At 41.3% G+C, this 26,112-nt stretch overlaps 1 protein-coding gene and 1 long non-coding RNA gene across 15 annotated transcripts in view; both read left to right on the forward strand.

Moving 5' to 3' along the window:
- Positions 1-1,202: 1,202 nt before the first annotated feature.
- On the forward strand, positions 1,203-5,743 carry LOC119023144. The gene is made up of 2 exons (XR_005076180.1): positions 1,203-1,459; positions 5,241-5,743. It is a non-coding gene; the product is annotated as an uncharacterized LOC119023144 (long non-coding RNA).
- A 5,170-nt stretch (positions 5,744-10,913) lies between these two features.
- LOC119022427 (neuron navigator 1-like) overlaps positions 10,914-26,112 on the forward strand; it is a 95,678-nt gene continuing 80,479 nt past the window's right edge. For 12 of the 14 annotated variants that reach the window (XM_037103285.1, XM_037103288.1, XM_037103293.1 and 9 more), the window contains exons 1-4: positions 10,914-11,044; positions 12,716-12,999; positions 17,273-18,156; positions 19,008-19,099. In XM_037103285.1, the coding sequence (XP_036959180.1) occupies positions 17,279-18,156; positions 19,008-19,099 (970 nt within the window). In that variant the 5' untranslated portion in view covers positions 10,914-11,044; positions 12,716-12,999; positions 17,273-17,278. Of the gene's footprint in view, positions 11,045-12,715; positions 13,000-16,608; positions 16,728-17,272; positions 18,157-19,007; positions 19,100-26,112 lie in introns of those variants that run through there. The other 2 variants (XM_037103286.1, XM_037103287.1) reach the window with 2 other exon arrangements.

The following is a 26,112-nucleotide window of genomic DNA, read 5'->3' on the forward strand; positions in this document are numbered from 1 at the left end:
GGACAATTAAGTTATTCTGATTCTAATTTCTAGATTCTAAATTCTAGGTCCGTCAGCATGGCTGAAGACAGGCAGATGAGGGTACCACCATTATTTATTCTTTATTTGTGCAGGGGGACCTTACAAAAGCATAACTGTGGTCTCCTCCAAGATTTCTTTAATCAGCTATGTGAATGGGTCAAAGCAAGTGTAAACACTGATAACTTTCCAGCCGACTTCATCAAGAATTATCTTAAATTACTCTTGATGGCTTTCTTGTTTGACTATGGGTTGTTTTATCCTATGAGCAAGTAAATTCATCACACTATGACTTAATCTGTCTAGAGATTAACCTTTAACAGACAATCAGTTTGAGGAGTCAAATGGTAAATCAGTTGTTTTCCCTCTTACACAGTAAGTAGGATGCCATCTCAGAGTAATTCCAGCCTTTGTACTTTATTACCACGAGCTTGAATGACCTTTAGGGACTTACCAGTAAAGGTCACTCATATGCTCAATGGATGAGAAAGCATTAGTAGAAGTGTAGTGAGGAGCTGCTTGTTATCAGCAACTGAGTGGACACAACAATTTACCTCTGCTACCATCATGTGGTCATTGATGGTACTCCAAAAAACTAGAAGGTTCACTTACAAACAGGCCCCAGTTACACTGACTTCTGGGCTGCAACTATAGTTCATTTTGAGTGGTGATTAACCTGTAGATTAAGTCACACTGAACCGATTCTTTGCTAAGCCAAACGAAATGGAAAAAAAAAAAAAAAAAAAAAAAAGGGAAAATGCCCAGCAAAATTTCCCACACTTCCAGAGTGAGGTCTTTGAATTGCTTCTTTTGTCCAATCAACAGTCCCAAACCCACATATTTATAATTGCTATCATGGATCATAAAGACCAGCCGCAAAATTACCTACATTTAAAGCTGGGGTCTATATGTTATTCAGAAACACATTTTGTTATAGTAGGTGAAATGGTCCTGGTATCCTGAGAGTAGTCAGTACCTCATGTATTCAGAAAAAGGAACGAAAATAATCGGAGCTCTGGCAGCTGCAGGACTGAGAAAAAGCTGACCAATCCGTGCTTTTCAGTCCGAATAGCAGGGATTGGTCAGATGCCTTCATGTCTCGCTCTGACTGCGAGCCCCCCTCTGTCCCTCCCTCCTCCGCGCGTGCACACTTTACATTTCACTGATGCCGGAAATATTAAGCACACTCCTCTGCAGAAATAGGGAGTTGCAGGAGAAGATGTTCATTTGGTTACAATGGCATTGTAACAGCTCGCCCCGCTAAAAAGGCAAGGAAAAGAAAGCCTGAGACAGAAATGTCTGCAAGGAAAAAGGCTCTGGATAAAGAAAGAAGACAGACCCAAGTCAACAACATCAGTGCTGCGTTTGAGTGGTGGAGACAACTGGGGCATGTGAAGGGCCTGAAAAGTGATACAGAGGTTGCTCTCTTTCTGTTGGGCAGGTAATGATTTGTTTTGTTTCGGGGGATTTGTTATTTTCATGAAATATGTAAGGTTTGCCCACTTGGCTCCTATTAGTCCAATGCTAACGTTAGCTTTTTTGTGTGTTGTTTTTAGCCATGAGAATGGCTAATGAGTTTCCACTGGATATGGTCCGCTGCCTTGCGGCTCCGATCCGGCTTTGCTCCGCCTTCTGGCAGTCCCCACTGGTTGGCTTGAGTCCGCCATGGCGCAGTATGGTAGACAGCTGGCCTCAGGACGGGTGTGGGGGTCAACTCGGAGTGTTTTATTTTGAACAGTAACCGGATGTTGTTTGTTATTTCGGCGCTTTACTTCCTGTCTGCTCCATGCTAAATTCAGCTAATTGCTGCTTCGTGCTCCGGCATCTTCTCCCTGCTGAGTCCCACTGCCAGATGTGCGTTCAGCTTTGTGGAGGCGTGGCTTTGGATGGAGCACTGACGGGAGGGAGGGGGGGAACTTAGAGGAGGTGCCACTTTTAGATCTTGCTAGCTCTCCAGGATTGTAGACCCTAGCCTTAAGAAGTTGTAAATATCCAATTTTTGCTTGACTAGAATATGCATTACATTACCAACACATGGATTACTGCCTGGTTGAATTTAGGATTCCAACTAAAAGAAAGGGGTTTAGGAATAAAGGCTTAGGAATTTGCAGAGGTGAAAATACTCAAAATACTTCCAACAACTAGTCCAAAACCCAAATGTAATGATTCGTCTAAACAGGCAAATATTGTATTTTTCATAACAGATATTGACATTTGAGGTGTTCGAGATTAATTTATTAATTATTTCTTTTGTTACATTTTACAAATCAATGTCTGTTTACAGGCCTGTAGGAACTACGTGCGTGGAGAAAAAAAAGTATTATAAAGTCTTCTGTAGCGCAGGAAGGAACTGTGTGAAATTGTGTGAAAGTGCCTCAAGCGATGTCACTTGAGTCAGTGTCCGTTGAGGCTAAAGAGTAAAAGTTTGAAAATGACAAACATCTGACATCCCACGTCTCATTCCTTCATGAGGCTGCAATAGTTGCTAACAACATAAAATACCTTATTCTGTGTTTGAACTGGTAGTGTAGATGTTGCATTGTGGGTAATGTATGCCCTCTGGCTTGAAACGGAAGAAGAACGTGTGGGATAAAAAAGACAATATCTCTAAATTGATGTTTAGATCAATTTAGATTTTTTTTTGTGTTGTAGATCAGTTATTCAGTTATGAAAAAAAATAAGTGCAAGAGTAAGGATGTTTTGAAGTCAGTCAAAAGTAGTGTGGTTTTCTTTGTGTAAATACAACTAAACAACCTCGACAACATCGTGTATGTAAATACAACCAAAAGGAAAAATGTAAACCATGTTATGGAAAAAATTATTCTGAGAAAAAAGTAAGCAAAGATAGATTTATTATACATACATTATACATACATGTACAACAAGCAGACACACGGGTAAGTTCAACACATTCAATCAAAGTACATTTAAAGTGAATATTATTGCACTTCAGACACAGCCAAAACCGCTGTAACTGGTTGATATGCATGCACATAAATCTTGATGAAATGCTTTGTATGCTGTGTAATGCCTTGGCAGCCTCAGCTTCTCAAAACATGTTAAAGCTGTTGGGAACCTGGAGTCAACTATTTCCACCTTCATCTCTGTGGTCGGCAGCTCCCATCCTATCCAGAACTTTATGAGGCTCTTAAGCTCAGCTGACGATGCTGTGTTAAAAAAGAAGTTGAAAGAATCAGCTAGTGAAAATACTTCATAGAGGATTACCCAGTGACAACATGCATACATACCATTTTCAATAAATGCTTTCAAGTAGCCAGATACTCGGCAAACATCTGTGACATCGGACTTGTCTCTGTCTCCTATTACTTTGTAGCTATCAAAGATGACCGTGACAGATGATGGCCATATGATGCAATCCAGGATCATCTGAAATCACATGTAGCTCCAGTTGTATTGAAATGAATATATGATCCTCTTAGTATTTCATATTGGTGCAATATACACTGACATTCGCAACAATCTAGACTCATTGACAGTTGCCGTTTACAATTGACAGTTTGATTTAAAGTTCTTGTGAAGGAAAATACAATAGGCCACTCATACTGTTCATACTCATCTAATAAATAACACTATATTCTCAAATAAGTGGCAGTTATTTGCACCAAAGGATTACATTTATGGCTCATATGCTCCCTTTACAAAGTGTTGGTTCGTATCCGTGAGCTTTGAGAAAACATGCAGAAATAGGGACAAAATGAATGCAGAGTATGGACATAAGGCTCTGTCCATACCCACATGCATATCTAACATTGAGCATAAATGAGCCTTTAGATGTGCCCTGACTGCTGTACCTGAGGTGTGACTTGTGCTTCTGATTCCCGGGGAAACAGGATTGGGATTACATCTCTTCTGTGAGTGAGGAGTGGCCATAGCCCTGTTTCTTTTAAGCCTTTTCGGAACTGACTGATTTGACATGTCGTTCTCTCGATAACCTGCAATACAGGAGACAAAGCACAATGTACATATGATAAACCATGGCTACTGTTTATGTCTCTTAAAATTGGAGGTTAATGAAGTGGCACAACACACAAATGAGCAATTTGAAGACACCATGTTGGATCTTATGTTAGTTAATGCACTGTGTTCTTCTGCACATCCAAACACATACAGCAGAATTGTTTGGAGTGAAGCAGCAGTTCTCCTGATGAATCCTGAGCTCCAGAGTTCAGAGTTGTCTAAAAATGTTTATCTCAGAAGATAAAAGTTTGAATATTTTTTTGCCACTGGAAAGTAAATAAGTTTAGCTATAGAGTAGTGATAGGACTTTGGCGTAGCCAGAGTTTTTAAATGCATTACCTGACCCCGCCAGCAATTATTGAATGTCTTCATATGTACATAATGTAACGATTCCAAGAATATCTCTCTATATATTCTATAGGTTTTTATAGGAGTCCTTTCCCTTCTCCACCCACTTTGGGAATAGATGAAGTTGTGACAAAAAAGCCCTACTCTGTTTCCTCAAAAATAGCTTTTCCAAAGTCCGCAAAATCTGAGTGATGTCAGTTAGATACTTTAAAGACCAAAAGTAAGTCAGGTATATGGCTTCAAATGACAGAAAATTGAATGATCAAAATGTATTGTTCAATTCTGTTGCAGATGTCAGTGTAGAAGTTCTTCTGGAGGGTTTTGGCAACAGAGGGTGAAAATTGTCTGGACAAATAAAGTGGAAACTGTTCCCTTTTACTTGTGCAGTTGTTATTTGAGTTGTCAGGAAACCCGACTTTGATGTCCTTTTTTTCCTGCTGTCAGTAAGGTGTCAACTCAAGGTGACAACATGGTCTTTGCATTTGAACGCCTGGCGTTGTGAGCCCTTATCAAGATTGTTTGAAAGGCGTCTCTCTTCATAATAATTAAGGACCGTGAAATCATACTGTATATTATCTAATGACAGGAGATGCTAAAGCAGAATAAAGAGAAGTTGAAATTACAGCATGCAAGAGAAGCTTTCCATACAGCCATTTCCTGTTTGTTGCATTTGGTGCTGGCAGGTCCCAGGACAGGCAGAGTTGATGGATGGAGTCACATTCTTTTAATTCTGCATCTCCATCAAGCTGGAATAAAACATAATGAAACACATGTTTTATTGATGCAGCACACACAGAGTAAATTGCGTTGGTTGCACTTGCTCTGCACTTAGTGACAGATGGAACCTTTTCGTTGAAAATATGGACCTAAATACTTTTCATGTTCACCATTTTCAGAACGTCACGGATGTCGAGGTCAGGGCAGTCTCGTAGTGTCACAGGACAAGTCTCCAACGAACCTCCAAAGAGAATGTGAATTATGGCTGGGCTAAGTCCTGGGAAACTGGGGCCGCAATGCAAAAAGGAATGACCAATCATCCGGCCTGCAATGGTGAACATGTTATTGTCAAGCAGCTCATCTGAAACTGAGGGGATGAGGTGGTCGGGTTCACCCTCGAAGATTTGTGTGATGGCTGTACCTGCAAAAGTGATAAATTGAGAAGAGAAGAGACAATTTAGAGCACAAGACTGAAAAGAAAATTAAGTTGAGAATGAAGATCACCTCTGAGCACTTTATGGTCAGGAAAAGTTTTTAATACCTTGATATTTTGATACTAGAACTCTTTTCATGGAATTAAACCCATAGCTCAACTCACCAGATGTCTGATAAGCTGTGTTAATTATTATTAATTGCACATAAATGTATGTTTGTTAAAGGACTTAAACAATTAATCAATTGTCATCTGTTGATTTATTTGTAGATTCCTGCCTCCAGTAAACATGGGACATTATGGTGGTTAAGATTTTTTTGATCTTGTTTGAGTTGTGTCATGAATGAATGAATTTGTCCAGTTTAAATAGAAGAAAGATAGTAAAGTATCATGTACTTTTATGTCAAACTATTCACTGAACTTGTCTTGCACAATATACGTCACCAAAACCAATGCATGGTCACCTCAGTACAGAAGAGTAAATAACATTGTTTGCTTGTGTCCAACCTAAGTTTATATGGAATCCACTTATAAGCTTGAAAATCACTGTTGAAATCACATGACGATCGACCCCACTTCCTGATGCGACATCGCCTGCGAAGAAACACACATTTTAATCACCAAACTGAGCAACAGGATTATGTTACAAGTTAAAGGTAAAAATATTTAATTGACAACCTTGAAGTGTGCACATGAGTGGTGAAGTCCACTTAACATTGTCTCTCTGGTAGAATGTGACTAAAGCTTGGTCTTGCTCCTTCTTGTCTTTTCTGATGTCCAGGCTGAGGAACAGACTTTTTGAGTCTCTGTTGCTATGGAGCAGGTCTTGCGTAAATAGCCAGCCAGCTTGTTTAGGATCGGACACTGTTCTCCATTCTGAGATAGCACCAAAAAGAGCAAAACAAAAAAAAGAAAATAAGAGCTAATTAAAATGTCCACAAACCATTCTTTAAGGGACACTGGAATGACCTCAAGAAGAAGAAGATGAAAGAAACATATACTGCCTGTGGTACCTGATGTTTTTCCTGTTTCTTCCATTTCCCTCGGGACTGACCCGATCATTATGAACAGTTCCAATGATCTGATAGAAAAAGGTGGATAATAACAGCTGAAATGGCACATTCTTCAAACAGATTGACAGTTTGTAAATGACATTCCTGTGTTGGAACAAGTCTGAACCAGACACAAGACAATTTGCAGGGCCGCTATTTTACAAGTATGTAGCATTTCAGCTTTGTCATGTTTGGGTCTGACCAATAGCAAACAATTGTTTCTTTTACTTTGGATAATAGATTAATTAGCTTCTAGGTAAACCTTGGATTGACAATATAGTCATACTTCTATCCCTTACAACCTAAGCTCAAAAAATGAGCTCTTTGTCTTTGCAGGGTAAACTGAAAAATGAGCAGAAAAAAGTGATGCACATTAAAGCAACATAATGTAACTTTTTACCTTAAAATAACAGCTTCAGAATCATGTTGATGGTTCACTGTCTTGTATGGCGTCTCAGTCTCACTCACTCCACCCGCCTATCACTTGTTTTTGTGCTGTGTTACTTCAGTGAGAGGGTGGAATCACAGCGTTACATACATGTTTACTTCGACATACAAGTTTTCAACACATAGCATTGTTATCGATGTAATATGTTTTGTTTGAAGTGAGCACTGACATTATGTATGAAGAAATGTTACAGACCTACGCGATGTTGCTTAAATACATGAGTTTATTATGGAAAAGGTCTTTAGACTGGAGTGAAATGATATCAACAGGAGTCCACATATGCCCAAGAATGAATGAGCTGGGGCTGATGGAAAATAAGGGATTGACCATTAAGCTTCTTGCTGTGTAGTAATTTAAATTAGATTAGATATTTTGAATATTGTAAAACAAATAAATGATACAAAAATTACAGTGTGCCTTTCACCCAACATTTACATCTTATATATGCTAAAATGAGTCAGAGAAAAAAGATTCATGCAGGATAAGAAAAAAGAAAGAACAAGTAATGGTCAGAGGGAGTTTGCAGCTGTGCTTACCTGTGAAGATCTATAAGCAGTGTCCCCTCTGTTTCCTGTGTTTGCTGTCAGTGCTGTTGGTGGGTGTGGATGAGTTTTTGAACTCACAGTAGCCCCAGCTGGTTTAACTTGTCCGTACAGGAAGATAATCTATAGGTTAGAGTAGAGGAGTCTGTTTCAGCCTAAGGCCGTTGCGTGTTTAATGGGCATATTTTAAAGGAAACAGTCAACAGATTCTGGTTACATATACTAACAGGTCACGACTGGGACTGGATCCAGTGTTTAAACTCAATATTATAAAGCCAATAACAAAATGCTTCCAACACAAAACAAATCTTGTGTTCAGGTACATTAACCACAGGTTGTGCATGGGTTGTATTGTCTACAGTTCTGGGAGTACTTTGGTAGAAACACATCAGTTTGACTAGGTACTAGTCCAGGGTGTCTCTCAACTAGCTTTGACCTGTATATGCTCCAGTCTTCTATGAAAGAATGAGCAGGAATGAAGGGACATAAATGATTTCCAAGACAATACATTTTTCTCCAAATGCAATGAAACACACTTGAGTGGGAAAAATGTGTGGTTTGATTGTGGATGCACAGTGAGTTTCATCAATCAATTAAAGTCCAAATTAAAGGCCAAGACTGGCTTTGCTGCTTTTGATTCTTTACAATATACTGTATACTGTCATGGTTTCAGTTTTTGGTTTAGTTGTTTCCTGTTTTATTTTGTAGTTATATCCTCTTGTGTCTTCTTGTCACATTCAGCTTCCCGATCATGTGTCTCTAATATTCCGTTTTCTTTCTCCAGCCTGATTTCCTGTCTCGTATCAGCCTCATTAGCACTGCCCTGTTCCCAGTGTTTCTCCACATGCACCTCATCCACTAATAAGTTTAGTCTGTATTTACGTTTGTGTTGTTCCCTCACTCTTTATCGGTTTGTCTGTTCTGTCTCCCCATATCAGTCCTGTGTCCCTTGTATTCCCGTGTTCCTGCCTGTGTTCTTTTGGTTTTTGTAATTCTCCTTAACCTAACTCCTCCTAACTTTTTAGGATATTACGCATGACCTACAGTATGGATAGTACCCGGTATGGATAGTATGGATACTAAATATCAACCCTAGCAGGACTTGTTCTTCTCAGTTCCATTAGCTTCTTTTCTGGCCCTTCTATATGCAACCATTCAAATGTTAAATCAGTTTAGACTCTTTACACTTGAGGATGAGGATGCTAGAGCACATTGCTAGAGCAGATTTGTTCTTGATCAATGTGATTTTTCTTATTTTGATTACTTGATTTTATTTATCTCAGTGAAATTACACATCTGAGGCTCCATGTTTCTGTCAGCATGTTTGCCCCCCTCCATCCCTCCAGATGTCCCTCAGGGGTGACAGTAACACAAGTGTCCTATTGTCATTACAGCGTCTGTCTCATAGGGGGGAGGACGTGCCCTGGGGGACATCAGAAGATTAGCTTTGACATTAACCCCCCCCCCCGCCTCATAACACACACATGCACACGCACAAACACACACACACACGCTTGTCCCAGACGCTTGCACGCTCCTACCCATAATCCCTCTGTTACAAGTCACTTCCCGTTTCATGAGCCACTGAGACAAAGCAACAGATCATGTGAGTGTATTTTGTGCTTGTTGCTGACTTTGGAGTGTATGCTGTGCATGAGTTTCACACATGGGAGCTGGACAAACAGGAGGGCGGCCTTGACATTAATGTCAGTATCTGGAGGTGAGCTATTAAGTGATTGTTGTCTATAGGAGAAAAGGGCATACTGTACTGTGTGTCCATGTATGTGGGGAAAAGAGGGAGGGGGGTTATGTGTACAGTGTGCATGTGGTCTGTATGTGTGGGGGAGGTGCTGTGCTTGGTTGGCCATGTGCTGTGTCCTAATAGCATTTATTAATTTGTCATGGTTGATGTATTTACTGTATTTGCATACTGCAGTGTGTGGGGACATATATTCCATTATTTATGTGCCTCTTTAGCGGAGACTTGCAGACCAAGTTGCATGTTAGTGCAGCCGGTCAATGCCTGATCAATATGTGATCAGCCAGAGAGCTTTTGGGCTGCAAAATCAAGACTGTAAAGACCCATACTGACCATTATCTCTAATGACTGACTGAGCACACGAGAGGAACACAAGTCTGAAATATCTATCATTAAAACTGTCGAATGTTTAATGCGAAAAGGAAGCATTTATGGAGCTTATTTCTGTTGTGTATCACAATCTTCATTAAATATTCAGCACTGTCCCTTATGTCAGTGTTTCAAACTGTAAGCCAGCACAGCAGAAATATGAGAAGAGGGAATAGATGGAGAAATGGCGAGAGAGTAAGAGACTGGGGCACAGAGAAACAAACCCATTGACTTGATAAACTTTTATAAGCTCGGTAGTCATAACAGCAAATACCAAAATACTCTGGAGCTTTAATGAGGCTGCTGTGAATGATGAAATCGCAGTCACACACCTCCGTCTGTCAGACACCCTCACATTACGGATTTCAGCAGTGTGTCTCAAGTTGAAACAACATTGTCCTCTGTTTTTAAACTGGATCTGATGTTTCAAGCAGACTGGCTGCATGTGATGAGATTTTTACAGTCTTTGGTTTATGAGGATGGATAGTCAGACAGGAGAAGCTGAGTTCAAGGTCAGGTCTGGGATGTGCATCGTTACTCTCTATTTGTCCGCTGGGAAAAGACATCAATAGAGGCTTCGCTGTCGATTCCTCCTTCACTCCCTCCTGTGTCCAGCCTCTTCCCTTTTGTATGTCTCTGATTTCTCTTTTTTCACTCAACTCGTTAGAGATGCGGGACAAATTAGACGAGTGATGGATGGGCTCTTCCTCCTTCAGGAGGATCGTTCATGCAGACATGCGCACTGAGAACAGACACAGATGTATGTGCGTGGTGTGTGTGTGTTTATTTGTCTTCAGTAGATCTATCTTAAGCATACCCTGTCTTTTTTTTTCTTTCATCCTGCTTTCCTTGACTGCCAATTAGACTCTAAAAGCCGGATGAGGGGTTTAGGCTTTTCACATTTGTGGCTACATCTGCTTAATTACCATGTGTTACTCACACTATACAGACGAGGCCAAGTGTGAGTATTTCCCCCCCCATACACACACTTACAGACAGACACACAAACCACACTCATCCAGCTAATGGCACAGCCTTTTTCGGCTTCTGCTGGGTTTGTGTTTCACCTCAGAGAGGGAGGGAGCAAAGCCAACAGGTCCATTACCAAGAGGCAGAGAGAGAGAGTCAGATTGTGATGAGGGGAGGAAAAAATAAAGAGAGGGGCGGGGATACGGCTGCAGGCGTACTGCGGCAGCAGCAGAGCGGCATGACGTGATAGAAGAGTGGAGTGACAAGACACACACACACACACACAAATACACATGCTCGCAGCTCTCAGGCCCGTCAGCCAAAAGTAGACCGAAGCAAAGGCAGTGACTGAGCAGCATACAGATCGGAGACAAACTCACTCGCTGCTTTGTATCCTGATGCTTGCAGAGGGTGAGTGTAGCCTTGTGTTCATTTTTAATAGGTAACACTTTATTTTTCTGTTTATATGCAAAGTGTTGTCGTGGATCTTTTCTTGTTTGCTGGTGTGAACCTGTGTTCTCTTATTTGTGCAAATTCTAGTTTAGGGAATTTAAACACTCATGACGTTCACAGTGATCTCACAATCAGTAGCGTAACGGGGGGACGGCGGCAGAGTGGAAGAAAGAGGTTAACAGACAGAAAGGCAGAGCTTAAGTGGGATGAAAAGAGAAGCGGAGGGGATGACAGAGGCGGGGGTGCACAGAAACCAGGGGTGACATGATGCGATCAGCCTGAGTCAGCATGATAGGGGCTGTATGACTCAGAGCAGCATGCATAGCATACATACTATAGTGTCAGTCTAAGAAAGATCAGTCAAGAGGGTTGGATGAAGTGGAAAGGAGTTGTAGCAGCAAATGGGAGGAAATGTGCACACATGGTGATGTTTATGTGGTCGCTAGTCTGATTACGCTCCGTCCTGTTAGTTCGTGTGGGTGCTTGTGTTTGTCTGTCCTGGCTTCTACAGTATAATGAGGGGAGTGTGTGTGGTAGACATGCATCTTTTTCCAAGGTTGCGAGTGATTCAAACTCTCTGTAGAAAGATCTTGCGAGACTCCTCAGCCAATGACTTCTCCATGTGGTCGAGCCATGCTGCATTGAAAACTGGAGCTCGACCGATACTCAACTTTTGGGATGCCGATGTCGATACTGGGAAGTGAAAAATTCCATTATCTCGGCTGCCATGCATACATTTTTTGCAACGATCCCTCAGATGTCTTTATCAAACATTTGTGACAAAGATATATAATGAAGGCAGGAAATGTTACTCTTTGACAATAAACCTTATTGTCCAGAATGACATCAGTGCACCAACATGGTTTACTACACTGTGCCAGGAATGTAAAAATTATGAATTATTAGTGATGCACAATAAATATATGAAGAATATGGCCAATTTATATGAACAGTTAAATACAAGAATCATCATAAATTACAGCTGATAAGTGAACCTAATAAGAAGCCAAATTGCTTTCACTGACTTAATAAGTGTAGTATACTCATATTTTAATAGAATAGGTGGCAGCAAGCTCCTCATAACTTGGTCTGTAATCTGTCAAATAATTAATATATATTTGCTACAGTATAATCTCAAATGAAGAGAGAGATTTCATATTGGTGCTTATCAGACAGCATGTACACAGATATATTAATGATGGGCCAATATCAGGCGATAATATCAGCCAACTTTTTTATCTTTTTTTATGTCTTTAGTTTAGGTATGGATGGATGGATGGATGGATGGATGGACACTTTGAAGTGGTTCTTGTCAGTGACTGAAACGCTTGTGTAACCCCTTGTATGACATCAAAAACATACTGTGAACAACTGAACACCAAAACACAGTTATAGTAATGAGTTGACAATCTGGAGATACAGTGTTCTTAGATGACTGAAATGTGGCAGTCATCTACGTCAGTTTGCTGGATGACAGAATATGTGTCATGACGGGTCATGTAGGCCAAGTAGATTTCCATTTGGGCGACTGACTCATGAGAACATAAACAGTCGTCAGTTCATTGTTCACAAAGACACTTTTGTGTGTGTGTGCGTGCATGTAAGATGACGTTTTTTTTCTGCCAATAGATGAGAACACTGATTTCTTCAAAGAAAGTCACTTTGAAAATGAGTCACCTTGCTGCCGGGCCCCCTGATTGGCTGAAACTATTGGGACTGTTTGTCACAGCTTCCTGTCTCGGTGAATGGTGAGGCGCTGCGGACCAATGGGAGGGCAGTAGTGAGGATGCAACAGTGATCCAGGAAAAAACAGCCCATTGTTCCCGGGACGTCAGAGAAGTGTGACCACCCTACCGCCGGCTCTGGCTGCTCCACATAACGGCACACTGAAGGACCCAACACCCCACTGACAGGTGAGACACTCGTGAGACAGCAGATGTGGCGTGTTTGATTTTATGATAAGATATTTATGAGCTTCATGAGTTATTTTTAGAAAACTTCTTCTCAGAAGACTGTGACTTTCCAGGAATCCTAGCAGCATATTTAAGTGTTTCTGCTTTGCTGAGTGACACTAAGATGATTGATGAACATTATCACTGTTGCTTTGGTTGGTGTCATTATAGATGTTACTACATTTATTTATTATGACTTTTCAGACTGGGTGACACACAAACACACAAGCACTGCTAATGTCCTTCAGATCACAGAGAGAGAGGCCTGTGTTACCACCTCATTTATTGATTTTGGGATGAGTCAGAGGTTTTTCATCACATGGGTGAGGGTTTGTCTGTCTGTGTCTGTGTGTGTGTGTGTGTGTGTGTGTGTGTGTGTGTGTGTGTGTGTGTGTGTGTGTGTGTGTGTGTGTGTGAGTGAGAGAGAGAGAGAAAGAGAGAGACAGTATACGTGCTTCTTTAATCAGCGGTTCAGTAACTCGGCTCAGGCTGTCTGTGTCATGGGACAGTGGAGCCAAAATGGTGTAATATGATTATGAAGTTAGAAACATCTGATCCCAGCTACAGCTTCGTTCGTACGGAAAAGTACAGACTTAGGCTGCTGTCTTTCATTATTGTGGTGAAAACAGTTTTAAACTGCCTCATGTAGTTCACCTCCTGATTATGTGAAGATACGACACGCCAACAAGACTACAAGATAACTGAAGGAAAAAGAAGAGCCACTGCTGTTGTTGCTGGTGCTGTTGCACACAAATCCCAGCAGGTGTCAGTACCATCCTTTCAGATAGCTGAGAGGAAAAATGCAAACGCAATGATCGTTCCATTCATCTGAAACAAAAACAAAGAGAAATTAATTATCTATTACCATATTGTCATCTTGATGTTCTCCAAAACTGCAGCTTGTTTTTATTGCTACCGACATGTATAAATTTACATTTATATATGTTGTCCATATTAACAAATATCACAGAAACACGCGTCTCATGTCTGGAAAAAAACAATTAATCAATGATTAGTTGTCAAAAGTTTTGATATTTTATTAGATGTTTAACGCATTTATCAAGCAAAAATGCCGGTGTTGTAAAAATGTTGCTTTTCTCTGTTATTTACCCCTGTAAAATTGTATATCTAATGGTTGTGGACTATGGGTTAGTCAAAACGATCAATTTAAAGACACCATCTTGTGCTAAGGGAAAATGTGATTTATTTTTTTTAGATTAGATGTCTTTTTGACAATACTGTACACTACACTGCAGTTTGTACTGTGGTTTTGAGATTCATCTTTCAGCCAAGATCTCTAGGGTTCCTGCATTGTTCGGAGACCACCTCTCCATGACCTTTGCTCTTTGTCTTCATGTTTTCTTTTTGGTTGCTTAGCACCTGGAATCACCACATCTCTAATAACATGCAACACTGATGTTTGTTTGGGTGAAAACATGGACATTGTGTAGAAAGTGCCAAAATAGTAACAAGCTGCTTTGATTTGATCCACTGACGTAACGATAAGTACAGTGCGACGGTGAGGATCACAGTCAGTACAAATAAAAAACATAGCGATGTTGGTGTTTGGTGGGAGCTTATTTTGGACCATGTGACTACCCAATTAGTAACCTGATCAAAAACCTAACTGAGAGATAAATCAATATAATTGTGAGCTGCAACACAAACTACAGTACCAACCTGTTTTCCCTTGCATTCTTGTCTTCTGACCAGGCTAAAATCCAGCCTACACCAGAACAAAAATCTGTTTTTTCTCTCTGTAGATTCACGTGTAGTACTTTTGAACACCACACTTTCTATATTCAAACTCATTGCTTTACGCAGAAAAGTCACAAGCAGTTAAACCTCCAGGGAAAGCTTCAACAAACAGTTAAACGATTGTAAATGCACTTATGTAACAGAATGCTACAGAATGATCTTGTCTGTATGCAGTCTGAACACATGACACAGATAACATACCTTACATATTTTACAAGCATTGCCTTTTGTGTGAGGGAATCAGACCTGAAATTGATTTGCCAGTTTTTTCACTCAGCTGTTGGTTTCAATCATGACTTATTCTGTCCTTTTTTTCTTTTTCCTCTCATAACGCTCTGTGCATATACACACACAGACATCCCCACCACCAGCTGAGCCTCGGTATGTCCTTACGTGGGCTGAAGTAGTACCAGTATGACCCCAGTGTATCCCCTGGGGAATAGCCAATTTCCATACAGATAGACACAGAGCCAGACTGCACCTGTGCTCCTGGAAATCCTAGCAGGAATTGTGTCAGACAGATAGAAATTCTGATGCTTATTAGTGAGTCAGCCTCCCATGAGAAAGAGTGAGCAAAAAAGCGACAGAGATGGGGAGGAGGAAGAAGAGGAGGAGGAGAAGGAATTTGGGGAGAGAAATGAGGGGAAAGCAGGATGGATGATAACATCTGTCTCTGTTTACCTACTGCTGAATCACTGCTGCTGTGCAAGTCTTCATTATCATTGAGTTAACTATGGCAAAATGTTCTGTTTCAGAATGTCCTTTATTTTAAGTTGGTGAGAGGAAGGTCTCCTACAGAGAAGCTAACCTCTTCTTTATTAGAAAAGAAATGGGATTTTGGGGTATGTGCACGAGTTTTTGAGCTTAAGCCCTGCAGGGATTCTGAAAATGACAGACCTTTGCTCAGACCACGGGGGAAATGTGTGTGTGTTTGTGTGATCCACATGACACTGTGTGCAATACTGCGATTAGATATGCTGTCAAATAATCCGACACTTAAACCTTGTGACTTTGACGGCTTAATTTGACACATCTCTGCTTTGCTAAAGACAGCTTCCCAAAAAGTCTTCTGGCAGCAACAATTTCTCCTATTTAAAAAGGAGCAAGTCTGGCTCATCGTTGTGAGAATGTGTATAATTACAGTGATGAAATCTATTCAAACTGTTGTGTGTTCAAAGCAAAAGTGTTGCAAGTGAAGTAGAAAGTTTGACAGAAAATGTACAATATGTGCATGCTGATATGTGCATGTCTATATTTGTGTTGAATGGGGAGAGCAGTGCAGCTGTTGATCTACTTCTGTACACCTGGGCAGCAACATTTCACATTCTTATTATATTCTTATTAGCTGATTTTCACATCCAGAGGTAGAGGTGATGGAGTTTGCATTAGTACTTAAACCACAAGGCTACCAAATGTGTGACTGCAGTTCAAGTCTGTGCATCAAGTCGAACCATCTGCAGCTGTTTCTGTGGCGACCAGAACAGATAATTCAAGATAAACTATGACGTTTTCCTTACCGTAACCAAGTTTTGATGTGTCCGTTTATTATAAAAGCTATGTTGAGATATTACAGATAACATATACATGTTTAAAGGATTCATTTGGATTTTCACAAAAACTGTCATGTGAGATCCAAAGCAGATCAGTTCCTTAGATACTGTGATCCCTCTCACTCTATATGTGCTGATTCCTCCGTTTTACCCCTCCCTTACTCCTTCCCTGCTTTTCCTCCAACCTCACAGCCTCTCATCGTCTTTCCCTTCAGCGGAGCAGTATGAGGTTGTTAAATTATATGACATTACGTGAACATTTTCACTGCATAAAACAGGAGGGCAAAAAATATCAAGCTTGGTTTTGGAGCTCTTGGGTCGAGCTGTGTGTTTCTGAGAAGGCAGCAGTAACTGCAAGTATCTGGAATCAAATCGAATCAGGTGAGGACGATACCATTGCTCTGTCCGTACGAGAGCCGTGTGTGTAGGCAACGATGTGTCTGTGGGAGTCTGTGCAAGTGTGTATTGGAATTCATTATCTGGAGAAAATCTTGTTATTTGAGAACATAACGCTCTTAAAGCCTCTGGTAGACGCTCCTGTGTGCGTGTGGCTGTGTGTGAGAAGCTGTTTTTGTGTTTTGAACTCCCACCAGGCAAATTTGATTGCGTACAAGCTTGTTGCTGCCTCGCTGAAAATAAGCATCAACTCGTGGTTTACCATGACTCAGTTTGTCATATGGGCTGTTTTTCAAATGCCACGGATGTTTAACTTGCACTGTGTTGAGAACAGCAAATTCAAATGTACCTGATTCAATAAAACTTTTGATCAGATTCTAACAAGGTTATTAACCCTTAAATGGATAACTTTTTAGTGTGGTGGGTGCATTTGGGACTTTCTATTTCTATTGCTCTGGATTTAGTTTGAAAGTGGAAATCAACTTTTTAACTCATTATAGGTGTCTCTCTCACTGTGTTTCTCCATATAGGTCATAATGAGTGGGGGAGTCAATGTGAAATCGGTCCCTCGGGGTCCTTCCTCATCAGGAATTCCCCTCCCACACAGCCTGTTGCCGTCCTCCCCCAAAGTAGACACCCGCCGCCGGGCTGGTGACCTGCCCAGGCCCTCAACACAGACCCCTAAACACACTCCCACAAACACACCCACGCACTCGCCTTCACTTTGTCCACGGAGTTCCAGCATCCCCGGGCCTCCCTCCAGGGACTCGACAAAAGATCCCGGCTTGAAAAGTCAGCTCTTTAAGCGAACAGGAGCCCTACCTGCTCCCCAGGTGTCACGCTCTGCATACAGCAGCCCGTTAACCCAGCGCAGGGTACCGCCTCCACACTCTAAAGACACACTGGATCTGGGAAGACCCACCCTGCCTACTGTCACCTCACAGTTTCCACATGATGGCAATCACAACAGAAACACTTTAACAAATAAGAACCAGGCATGGGGAGCCAGCAACCTGCGTCCATCACTTCAGTTCAGAAGAGGAGACAACTCCAACACTGTCGCTGAGGCAACGAGGGAGGTCATGCCTCAACGAGAGGAAGAAAGCCACCCTACCCAGTCTGCCATGTCGAACAACAGTAACCTCCACCCCTCTTCTGCTCTGATGAGCTACAGGCATGCCATCAGAGGTCACTGTGACTCCACCAGCCAATCAGACGAGGAGATGGAAACCCCTGAGGACAGCAGTCCGGCGTCCTCTCCTGGTATCCTGCCGTTGCCACCAATCTCATTCTCCGTGCCAGTGATATCAAAGGCTGCAGTCAATACGCTGGATCAAAGCTACAAGGAGGCTGCGTCAATAGAGACACACTCATCCAGAGTCAACATGGCTACTGTGGCTCCCTTCAGCTACAGGTAACACACACACAAGTGATCACAACTTCCATCACAAGCCCCCTATTATTGACATTCATTGTAAAACGTAAAATCATCCTGCTGTCATCATCATGCAATCAGTCTCCCTCTCACAGGACTTCATGATCCCCAGTTCAACTGACACGCACGCACACATGCATGCACACACACGCACTTTGATTTTCCACTCTGGATGATAAAGACCATCCCTCGAGGCCTATTGTAGCCATTTGGGTCTAATTCCTCTGTATCTTTTTCAGCATATCCAATAGTAGGTTGTGCAGGGATACATACACACATATACTTTGTGTTTTCTGGAGCAGAGCTGATTGTTAGAGTGTCCTCTTGACAGCCTCTGGGCCGACTCACTGTATTCTTCTCTCTCATACACACACACGCAGTCTCTCACGATGTTTGATAAAAACAAAACAAAAAAGTTAATCTAATTGTGTAAGTAAAAAAAAATGCAGTGTAGGTGGTGTGTCCGATGTGTTTTAGTTGAATGAATTTGTGAATAATGAATCTGTTAAAGCAGAATCACTGTTTGCACAATTAACAATACTGCATAAGATATAGAATAAATTAAAAAAACAGGATGAAAATATAAATTCTTCAGCTTCTTCGTACATGAATGATTATGAGATTATTCCCAGTGCTTTGTACATTATTAGTGATTTTCAGTTTCTTTGATTTGCATTTATGGAAATCAATGCACCACACTGGGGAATCTTGTGTCTTTCTTCTGCTGTCTGACATAGCAGCTTGTGTGTTTGATTGCAGTCAGCCACACTGACGTGATTTGCATGTACAGTAACCGACATGTGACAGTTGTTTTCATGATGTGTTTACAGAGTGCGAGTGCAGGAGAGTGATTTTTCACTGGATGAACTGAGTGACTGCTCGTCTGGATCCATAGAAGTCTGCTGCGATGACCTAACGACAGGTAAGACACACACATACACACACACATGCACGCTCTGATATGCAATCAAACAGATTTTCCTAATTTTTTTTAGAAGGAATACACATTGCTTTTCATTTTCTTTGTCTGAATTCCTGGAAAAAACGTACTCTAGTTTTGTCTGCCCACTGAGCATCAGGGTGCAGCGAGGCCAATGGCTCTGTTAGCAGGTACTGATGCCTTCTTTCTGGCATCCAGATGCATTTACTGTGACAGAGTCATAAATGGCGTCAGACAGGACATGCCAGCAGCCAACCTTTGGATCTTATTGTGGAACCTGAATAGACTCAGTGAAGACTAAGGGACAGCCATTCTCTGTCTAAATGTATGCCATTTCTGAAGTCAGGTGGTTTATTTTGTGTGTGTGTCTCAGCCTGGGGTTCTGCTGACTACAGTGCTATTAAGAGATGGAAAAGAGAGATGGGCTCAGGATGTTAAGATGAAGGAAGATGACGGGGTCAGTAATGGGATGAAATGGGGCACTTCTCTACTCGCTGCCAGGATGTATTATTATATGCACATTGATTTCAGCTTCATTCAGGAGCTGTTGTGGAGTTTGAACCCTTCCTCCTCTCACAATTTATCTCCATCCCTCTCTCGAAGCTCCTCCTTTCCGTTTCATTGACCTAAAAATGAAACAGTCCCACTATGACCCCCTGCCCGTCCTTCTGAGTAACAGTTTGCTCTGTACCAGCAGCTTTAGTCATGCAGCGTCGTGGTCAGTCTGAGTAGAGGGATGGGGATGTGCTTCAGAGATATGATTTTATCAGTGGCTTAGTGAATCACTCTTTTGATGTGGTGTCAGTCAGACAGGAGGGGGTCAACTGCTTGGCTTTAAAATGTGCAGCCAAGAGTTATTCTGTTTTAAACTTTAATGACCAAAATCTCTCGTAACTCACAGCACATCAGAAAGAATATGAGCAGCGTTGTCAGAAAGTATCAGGACCGTTCTTTGTTTTTCATTGTTTGGCAGTAATCCTTCACATTGGATTTAGAATGAGCTGAGCTGCAGTTTTAAGGGGCTTCCCATTCATATTGGGTGAATTATATCCCTTTTTAAACACAGTACCCAATTTCAGGGACAGTAGAGCAGGACAGAGATCTTGAAGTCAAAGGATTTACGGCCAAATATTACTCTCTTTGTCACTTTTTTAGATTTAGAAATTAATAAAATGTACAAAAGAAAAGTCTATAGGGCTTTAATTCCTATACTGTGACTCTGCTGTGGATGTACAAACATCCATAGGCTCTTTGACTACCGCTTAAATGCCTTGAGTTTATCATTGTGACAGTCTTCATCTTGTTTTTTTGGAGCCAGAAGCAACTATATCTGGATGAGAGAAAGGAGCTGGGGACGGAGGATACATATTGCTATGACTCTGTCCTGATTGGATCTGACTGAGAACACCCTAAAGCATATCCTGTTTTATCATGTAGTTTACATTGTCAATTGGACCATTATTTGGTTTAACTGTAAACTCATTAAGAAACTGTTCAAGTGAGAATTAGGGTCACATTATCATGAGCTTATATACAATTGGGTTTATTTTTGAAACCAGTGGAGTCATTAAGAAAGCAGGCATAAGGAACTAGCTTCACTTTTCAGACCTGGAAGCTTTGTCCGTATTTTACACAGTCAATGGTACGAACCTAATGTTTTCAGTAATGCTCATGGCTTTTGGTGTGGTGATGTCAGTCTGTCAGTCAGTATACTGACATGCTAAACTAAAATGTTCAACATCATAAAGCTTAGTATTGTCATCATGAGCATTATTGCATGCTCATAGGCTCAGCTAAGGGCATGTAGCAGTGAATACTTAACATCATTTATAAAAAAATAATGTTTAGGTAGTTTTTTCTTATTCATATAAGGTTCAAACAAACAATACGAAAACCATGAAATGCTTATTGTCAGAGAAATCACCATCTCTTTTTTTTTTAAATGTGATTTTAATCAGTAAATTCAGGCCAGGCAAGTGAGAATAATGAGAGTAATACTGGTACCCTGCTTAAAGTGTTATTAGTGTGAAATTAAAATGGCATTTTAAGTAAATTTAATGTGTATAATTGAATGCATTTAATACAATTTACTGTGACACAATTAGCTGCATCTTGATGTTGAGTGTCAGTCGACTTGGACAGGAAGAAGGAAGATGGAGATGTGAAGAGATGATACAGAAAACAGAATTATTTTTCTATCATATTAGATTACGTCACAAACAGTTCAAAGTTCTCTATTCCATTCATCTCTGGGCTGTCTAAAACTATAGCCACCAGAACAGAGCTGCTGGCAAATAAAACCTTTTAAAAGCTTTTTGGAGGTTTCAACCAGCTGGTTGTGGAAAGGGGGGATGGGGAGCTCATGGTGGACCAGCCCCAGTCTTTAAAGGCCTCTGGCTGTCTTGGGACTATGGTTGTGGCCTTGTAATTGGTCCCCCGAAGGCGTTAGAAACAGAACTAAAGTGTCTTAGACTCCTCTGAAGCTGCATTTACATGGAGGGTGGACTGACACCGTAATAACTGTAATTTAGGGAGCGGAGGAAGGGAGGGAAACTGGCAGGAAGGCACAGTTTGGAGGGAAGGAAAAAGGGGTGAGAGATGAAAAGAGGAGACTTGATAAGGTCAGTGGGTTGATGGATTTTGTTTTGTGTAAGGAGGAAGCAGAACAAACAGAAAATGTGTGTACAGTGATAAGATTGCAGATTGAATGTCGCCTCAGTATTACAAAGCGGAAGGCCTGGTTGAACACACAATCATCATGATGCGATTTGGTTGTAGTTATCATAGTGACCATTGTAAAAGATCAGTTCTCCTCACATAGAGTGTTTTCCATATGCTTAGCTTCACTTATGTTACGTCAGCAGTAACATAATCATCTCGTACATCTTCTGTCCGAGACCCTAATGAAGACCTGAACATTTAATGTGACTGGAGCACCATGTGGTCTTTCAATTAGACCACAGACCTACTGACCTTGTCGCTCTCTGGAGAGGTGCACTTGAGCACACGCTCATGCCTGAGCATGTGTGTGTATGTGCGCCGATGTATGCGTGTGTGACAGTACACAGATGGTGCTTGAAAGATAAATGTGATGTGGACTGGGTATCATTTTTCATCTCCCAGTGAGGGTATGGCCGGATATTCCCCACGGACACTCCCAAGAGTCCATCAGCTGTTTCTCTCCCTCACCCTCTCTCTCTCACACACACACACACACACACACACACACACACACACACACACACACACACACACACAAACACATACTGTACAGACACCCCCAAACACAGAGGAGGTCATGATTTACATCTGGTCTGAGATCTCTGTTCACAAGGATAATGAAACACTGCAAACCATCCCACACACGCCTGTGCAAATTCAGCAACATCATGTGACATCGACATTTACAGATAAAAGGGCAGATGTTTCTTGAGAGGAACCCAATCTGGAGCAGAGATTTCATTTCGTGTTCGTCACGATGAGCCAAACTTTTAATTCAGTGGCCAGGCGCCAATGTGTCCTGTGTTATACTCAATTGCAGTTTCCTCAGGTGCCAATTTATTAGGTATACTTAGCTAAGCCCACAGTAAAACCTCTTTTCATAAAAGTTTGGTTTTTTTTTTACAAAGGTATATTTTGTCCACCCCATTTATATCAACAAGGGAAGGATAAGCAACAGACACACCTCTCTGTGTAGTACAGTACTTTTGCATCTACCTGATGAAACTGGAAAGCATGTTTATTTTTCTCTTGAGGTTAAGCCCAATGCATGTGTTATTTTTGTGGAAAATGAGACATGAAATCGATGATACACACTGATGCAATTAATCTAGAAACTACTGAAAGCTTAAATGTTTACTTTACTGAGCTTGACAGAGGACTATTGAGCCGAATTCAGTTGCAGTGAGGTAATTCAACATTTATTTGTAAATTCCAAAGTCCAGATTCCTCATCAATTTGTTAATCATGTCGCAAAGTAATACAAGAACCAGTTTTGTAAATTCAAATTAGTTTAAAATTTGAATAAGTATTTTTGTTATGGTGAATCCAAATGGCTGTAAAGGCAGAGGTTTTTGTTTTTTCTTTTCTTGTCTTTACCCACATTAAATCACACTCAAGAATACACGATGAACACTGGACTGATAGATTATCAGCCTTATATTTAGAGAATTTATATTATCTGTTATTTATTAAAATCTGTGAAGTTCAAGCTGATAAAGAGAGCCAGTAATATGAAGCCAAATTGCTTTCATTGACTTGAAGAAGAGCAGCATTTACAAACTCGGTGGCTTAAATGTTCGTTTATGAGTCACTAATAAACGTCGATAAGAAGATAGAGAAAATTGAATATTAAATCATCCATCTTTGCTCACTATATGTTACTCTTTCTTACCTTCTGGTATGTATTAAACTACAGGTTAGGAACTTATGTTTAATAATCAGTTTTTGGTATCGGTTGAAAAACATCCATGTCGTGCATCCCTACTCATCACTGTTACAAACTGCCTGTAAATGACAGTGAGTAAACAATTGGAATAGAGTTAAAAGATGAATGCATTCTTTTAACTATACAGGCCCTACTTTGGGGAGCCCTCATGTAGAGAAATGCATTTTGAATCCTCCCTCACTTATAAAATAGTCTGCAAATCTTTAGTAATGAAGGTATGAAATCCGCTTGCAGTTTATAAATGTCATGCTTGCCATCCCTTTAATGCCCCTGGACAGTCTCGTGAATAGCATTTCGATAACCCCGGCTGCATCTACTCTTAGACAGTGCATAATCCTCTTTGGCCAATCTAATCAGAGAGGCATATGCCGAGTTGGCGTTGGACAGTGATGAGTGGTTTAGTAGCTTTGGGAAGATGATCAGACATAAGCGTGGACTAGATTATGTCCTCACTCATCACCAGGAGTGAGGCAGTAATCACTATTTAGGGTTTAATGTCACGCTTTACTCTTTGACCTGTCAGGAGTTCTGTGCTTCAGTGCTGGGACGGCTCAAGTGATGGCCCAGTTTTTTTCATGTTTGGCGGTGAGCTTGAAAGGGAGGGCATGAGTGTGGGAAAGTGAGCTTCCCAAATCTACTTGTGAATGCACGTAATCCATACATGAGCAGAAACGCCTGCATGTGTGCGCATTTGTGAATAAATGAGTACAAATTCCCCGCAGGCACACACACAAACTCCTCATTCTTCCAGTTGTCTCACACACTGAGCCGTCTGTAAAACTGTTGTGTGGTGTATTTTCATCATCATCGTGATGTGAAGAGGCGCAGCAAAGGCTGAAACACCACGTCCAAAATTGACGCCAGCCAATCGCAGAATGTGGCTAGATTTTCTGTTTGGTGAGCAAAGAAGACCATCTGCCCCACTGGAGGCTAAATGCTTACCAAAATAAAATGTTATAAAAAAAATTCTACTAATAGTCTCCTCTGAGTTTTTGTGTCATTTATGGGCATGATGCTTCTGTTTTTTTCTGGGCAGCTCACTTACGGCTTCCACAAACTTCTTCTAGACTTTCCAAATTAGTTTATTTACGGGGGTTGTAATGCGCAAAACAAATGTCCCACCATTTTATTTTAGCTGCCTCTTGCACAATCTTACCCTATAACAATATGTTTTTTTGGGCCGGTGTGTGTCACCTGACGTTGAATTTACTCTTTCTGGTCACTTTGCCAGTTTCAACCCTGGCGTTAGTATTTGTTTATTCATCATAAATTATATCTTCATTGCAGATCGCTGATTTTCCTCATATTGTGCAGGCGTTGCTCTAAGTCAGAGCTGCCGCCTCCTTCTATGTTTTCCTCCTCCTCAACCTTCTTCTCTCCGCCCAGGGACATTTCCTTACAATGAGATGAAGGAGGGGAAGAAGGGTGAATTGAGGAATGGGTGAATGAGTGCACACACTCAAGATCCTTTTTGACCTCTGGGGTGACTCCCAGCCCAGGGAGTCGAGTTATAGAGTCAGTCATCTGTGCAACCTCCCTGTGTCTCAGTGGGACCACACACACACACACACACACACACACACACACACCCACGCATGAACACAGGAATGGAGTCACAAAGATGTCTATCTGTCAAATGAATAAGCCATGGAGAATCAAGCACACGCTCAAATACGAACACAGTCCTCGGTGGTGAAGATTCCTGATATTAATTGAATCCTGATTCCTCTTTTTTACATCTTCATATTGTAATTTGTACTCACGTGATTCTGTATTTCTTAATTTAGCAAACGCAGTTTTGTTTCTACAGAGCGAAGCACAAGTGAGCACACTCATACACGCTGGTGATTTCCATCACTGCTGTATGTGCACCACGCTGTATCTAGGCAACCAGCTTCTGCAGCAGGGCATTGTGGGATACCCCTGGGAAGTGTGCTTAGAATGTCAACACTGAGGCGTCTGTGAGGGAGTGTCTACAAAGACTGATATCTTTTTTAAAACACACACAAATTCAGTCCCATCACATACTTTCCTCCCCCCTGACTGCAGTTGGTGTTTCTCAGCTCTCAGCTGTGTGTGATTCACGATGAGTGTGTTACATTTACCCTGGGAGAGAATGGTGTTTTTGTTGGATTAACATTTGGGCCTCCGGAATCAGGAGTCAGTGTGAGTGATACACTCATATGATTACCATGGATAGCGTTTAAGTGGCTGAATTGCCCAAATGCTCACGAAAGTGAGTCATGCTATGCATCAGCAGAGCTGAGTGCGACCACCAAAGAGGTGTCACTGTGGAACAAATTCCCTATCTCATTCACACGTACATGAGTGACTAAGATAAGGAAGCCACACATTGTATGTATCAGCTTGCCGTCTCAGTATTTTGTGTGCAAACAGGACATTAATAGCCTTGTTATTGTGTTTGTCCACCACGACTGTGAGCTGTCCCATGTGTGTGTCATGGTCTGGTATTCGTCCGTGTGTCCTGTGGACCCTGCGCGTTAGCGGACATAAGCGAACGTAGCAGGAGCAGCGAGGCTGTGAGGCA

This window comes from Acanthopagrus latus, chromosome 7 (assembly GCF_904848185.1).
Source record: "Acanthopagrus latus isolate v.2019 chromosome 7, fAcaLat1.1, whole genome shotgun sequence".
Taxonomy (NCBI): Eukaryota; Metazoa; Chordata; class Actinopteri; order Spariformes; family Sparidae; genus Acanthopagrus; species Acanthopagrus latus.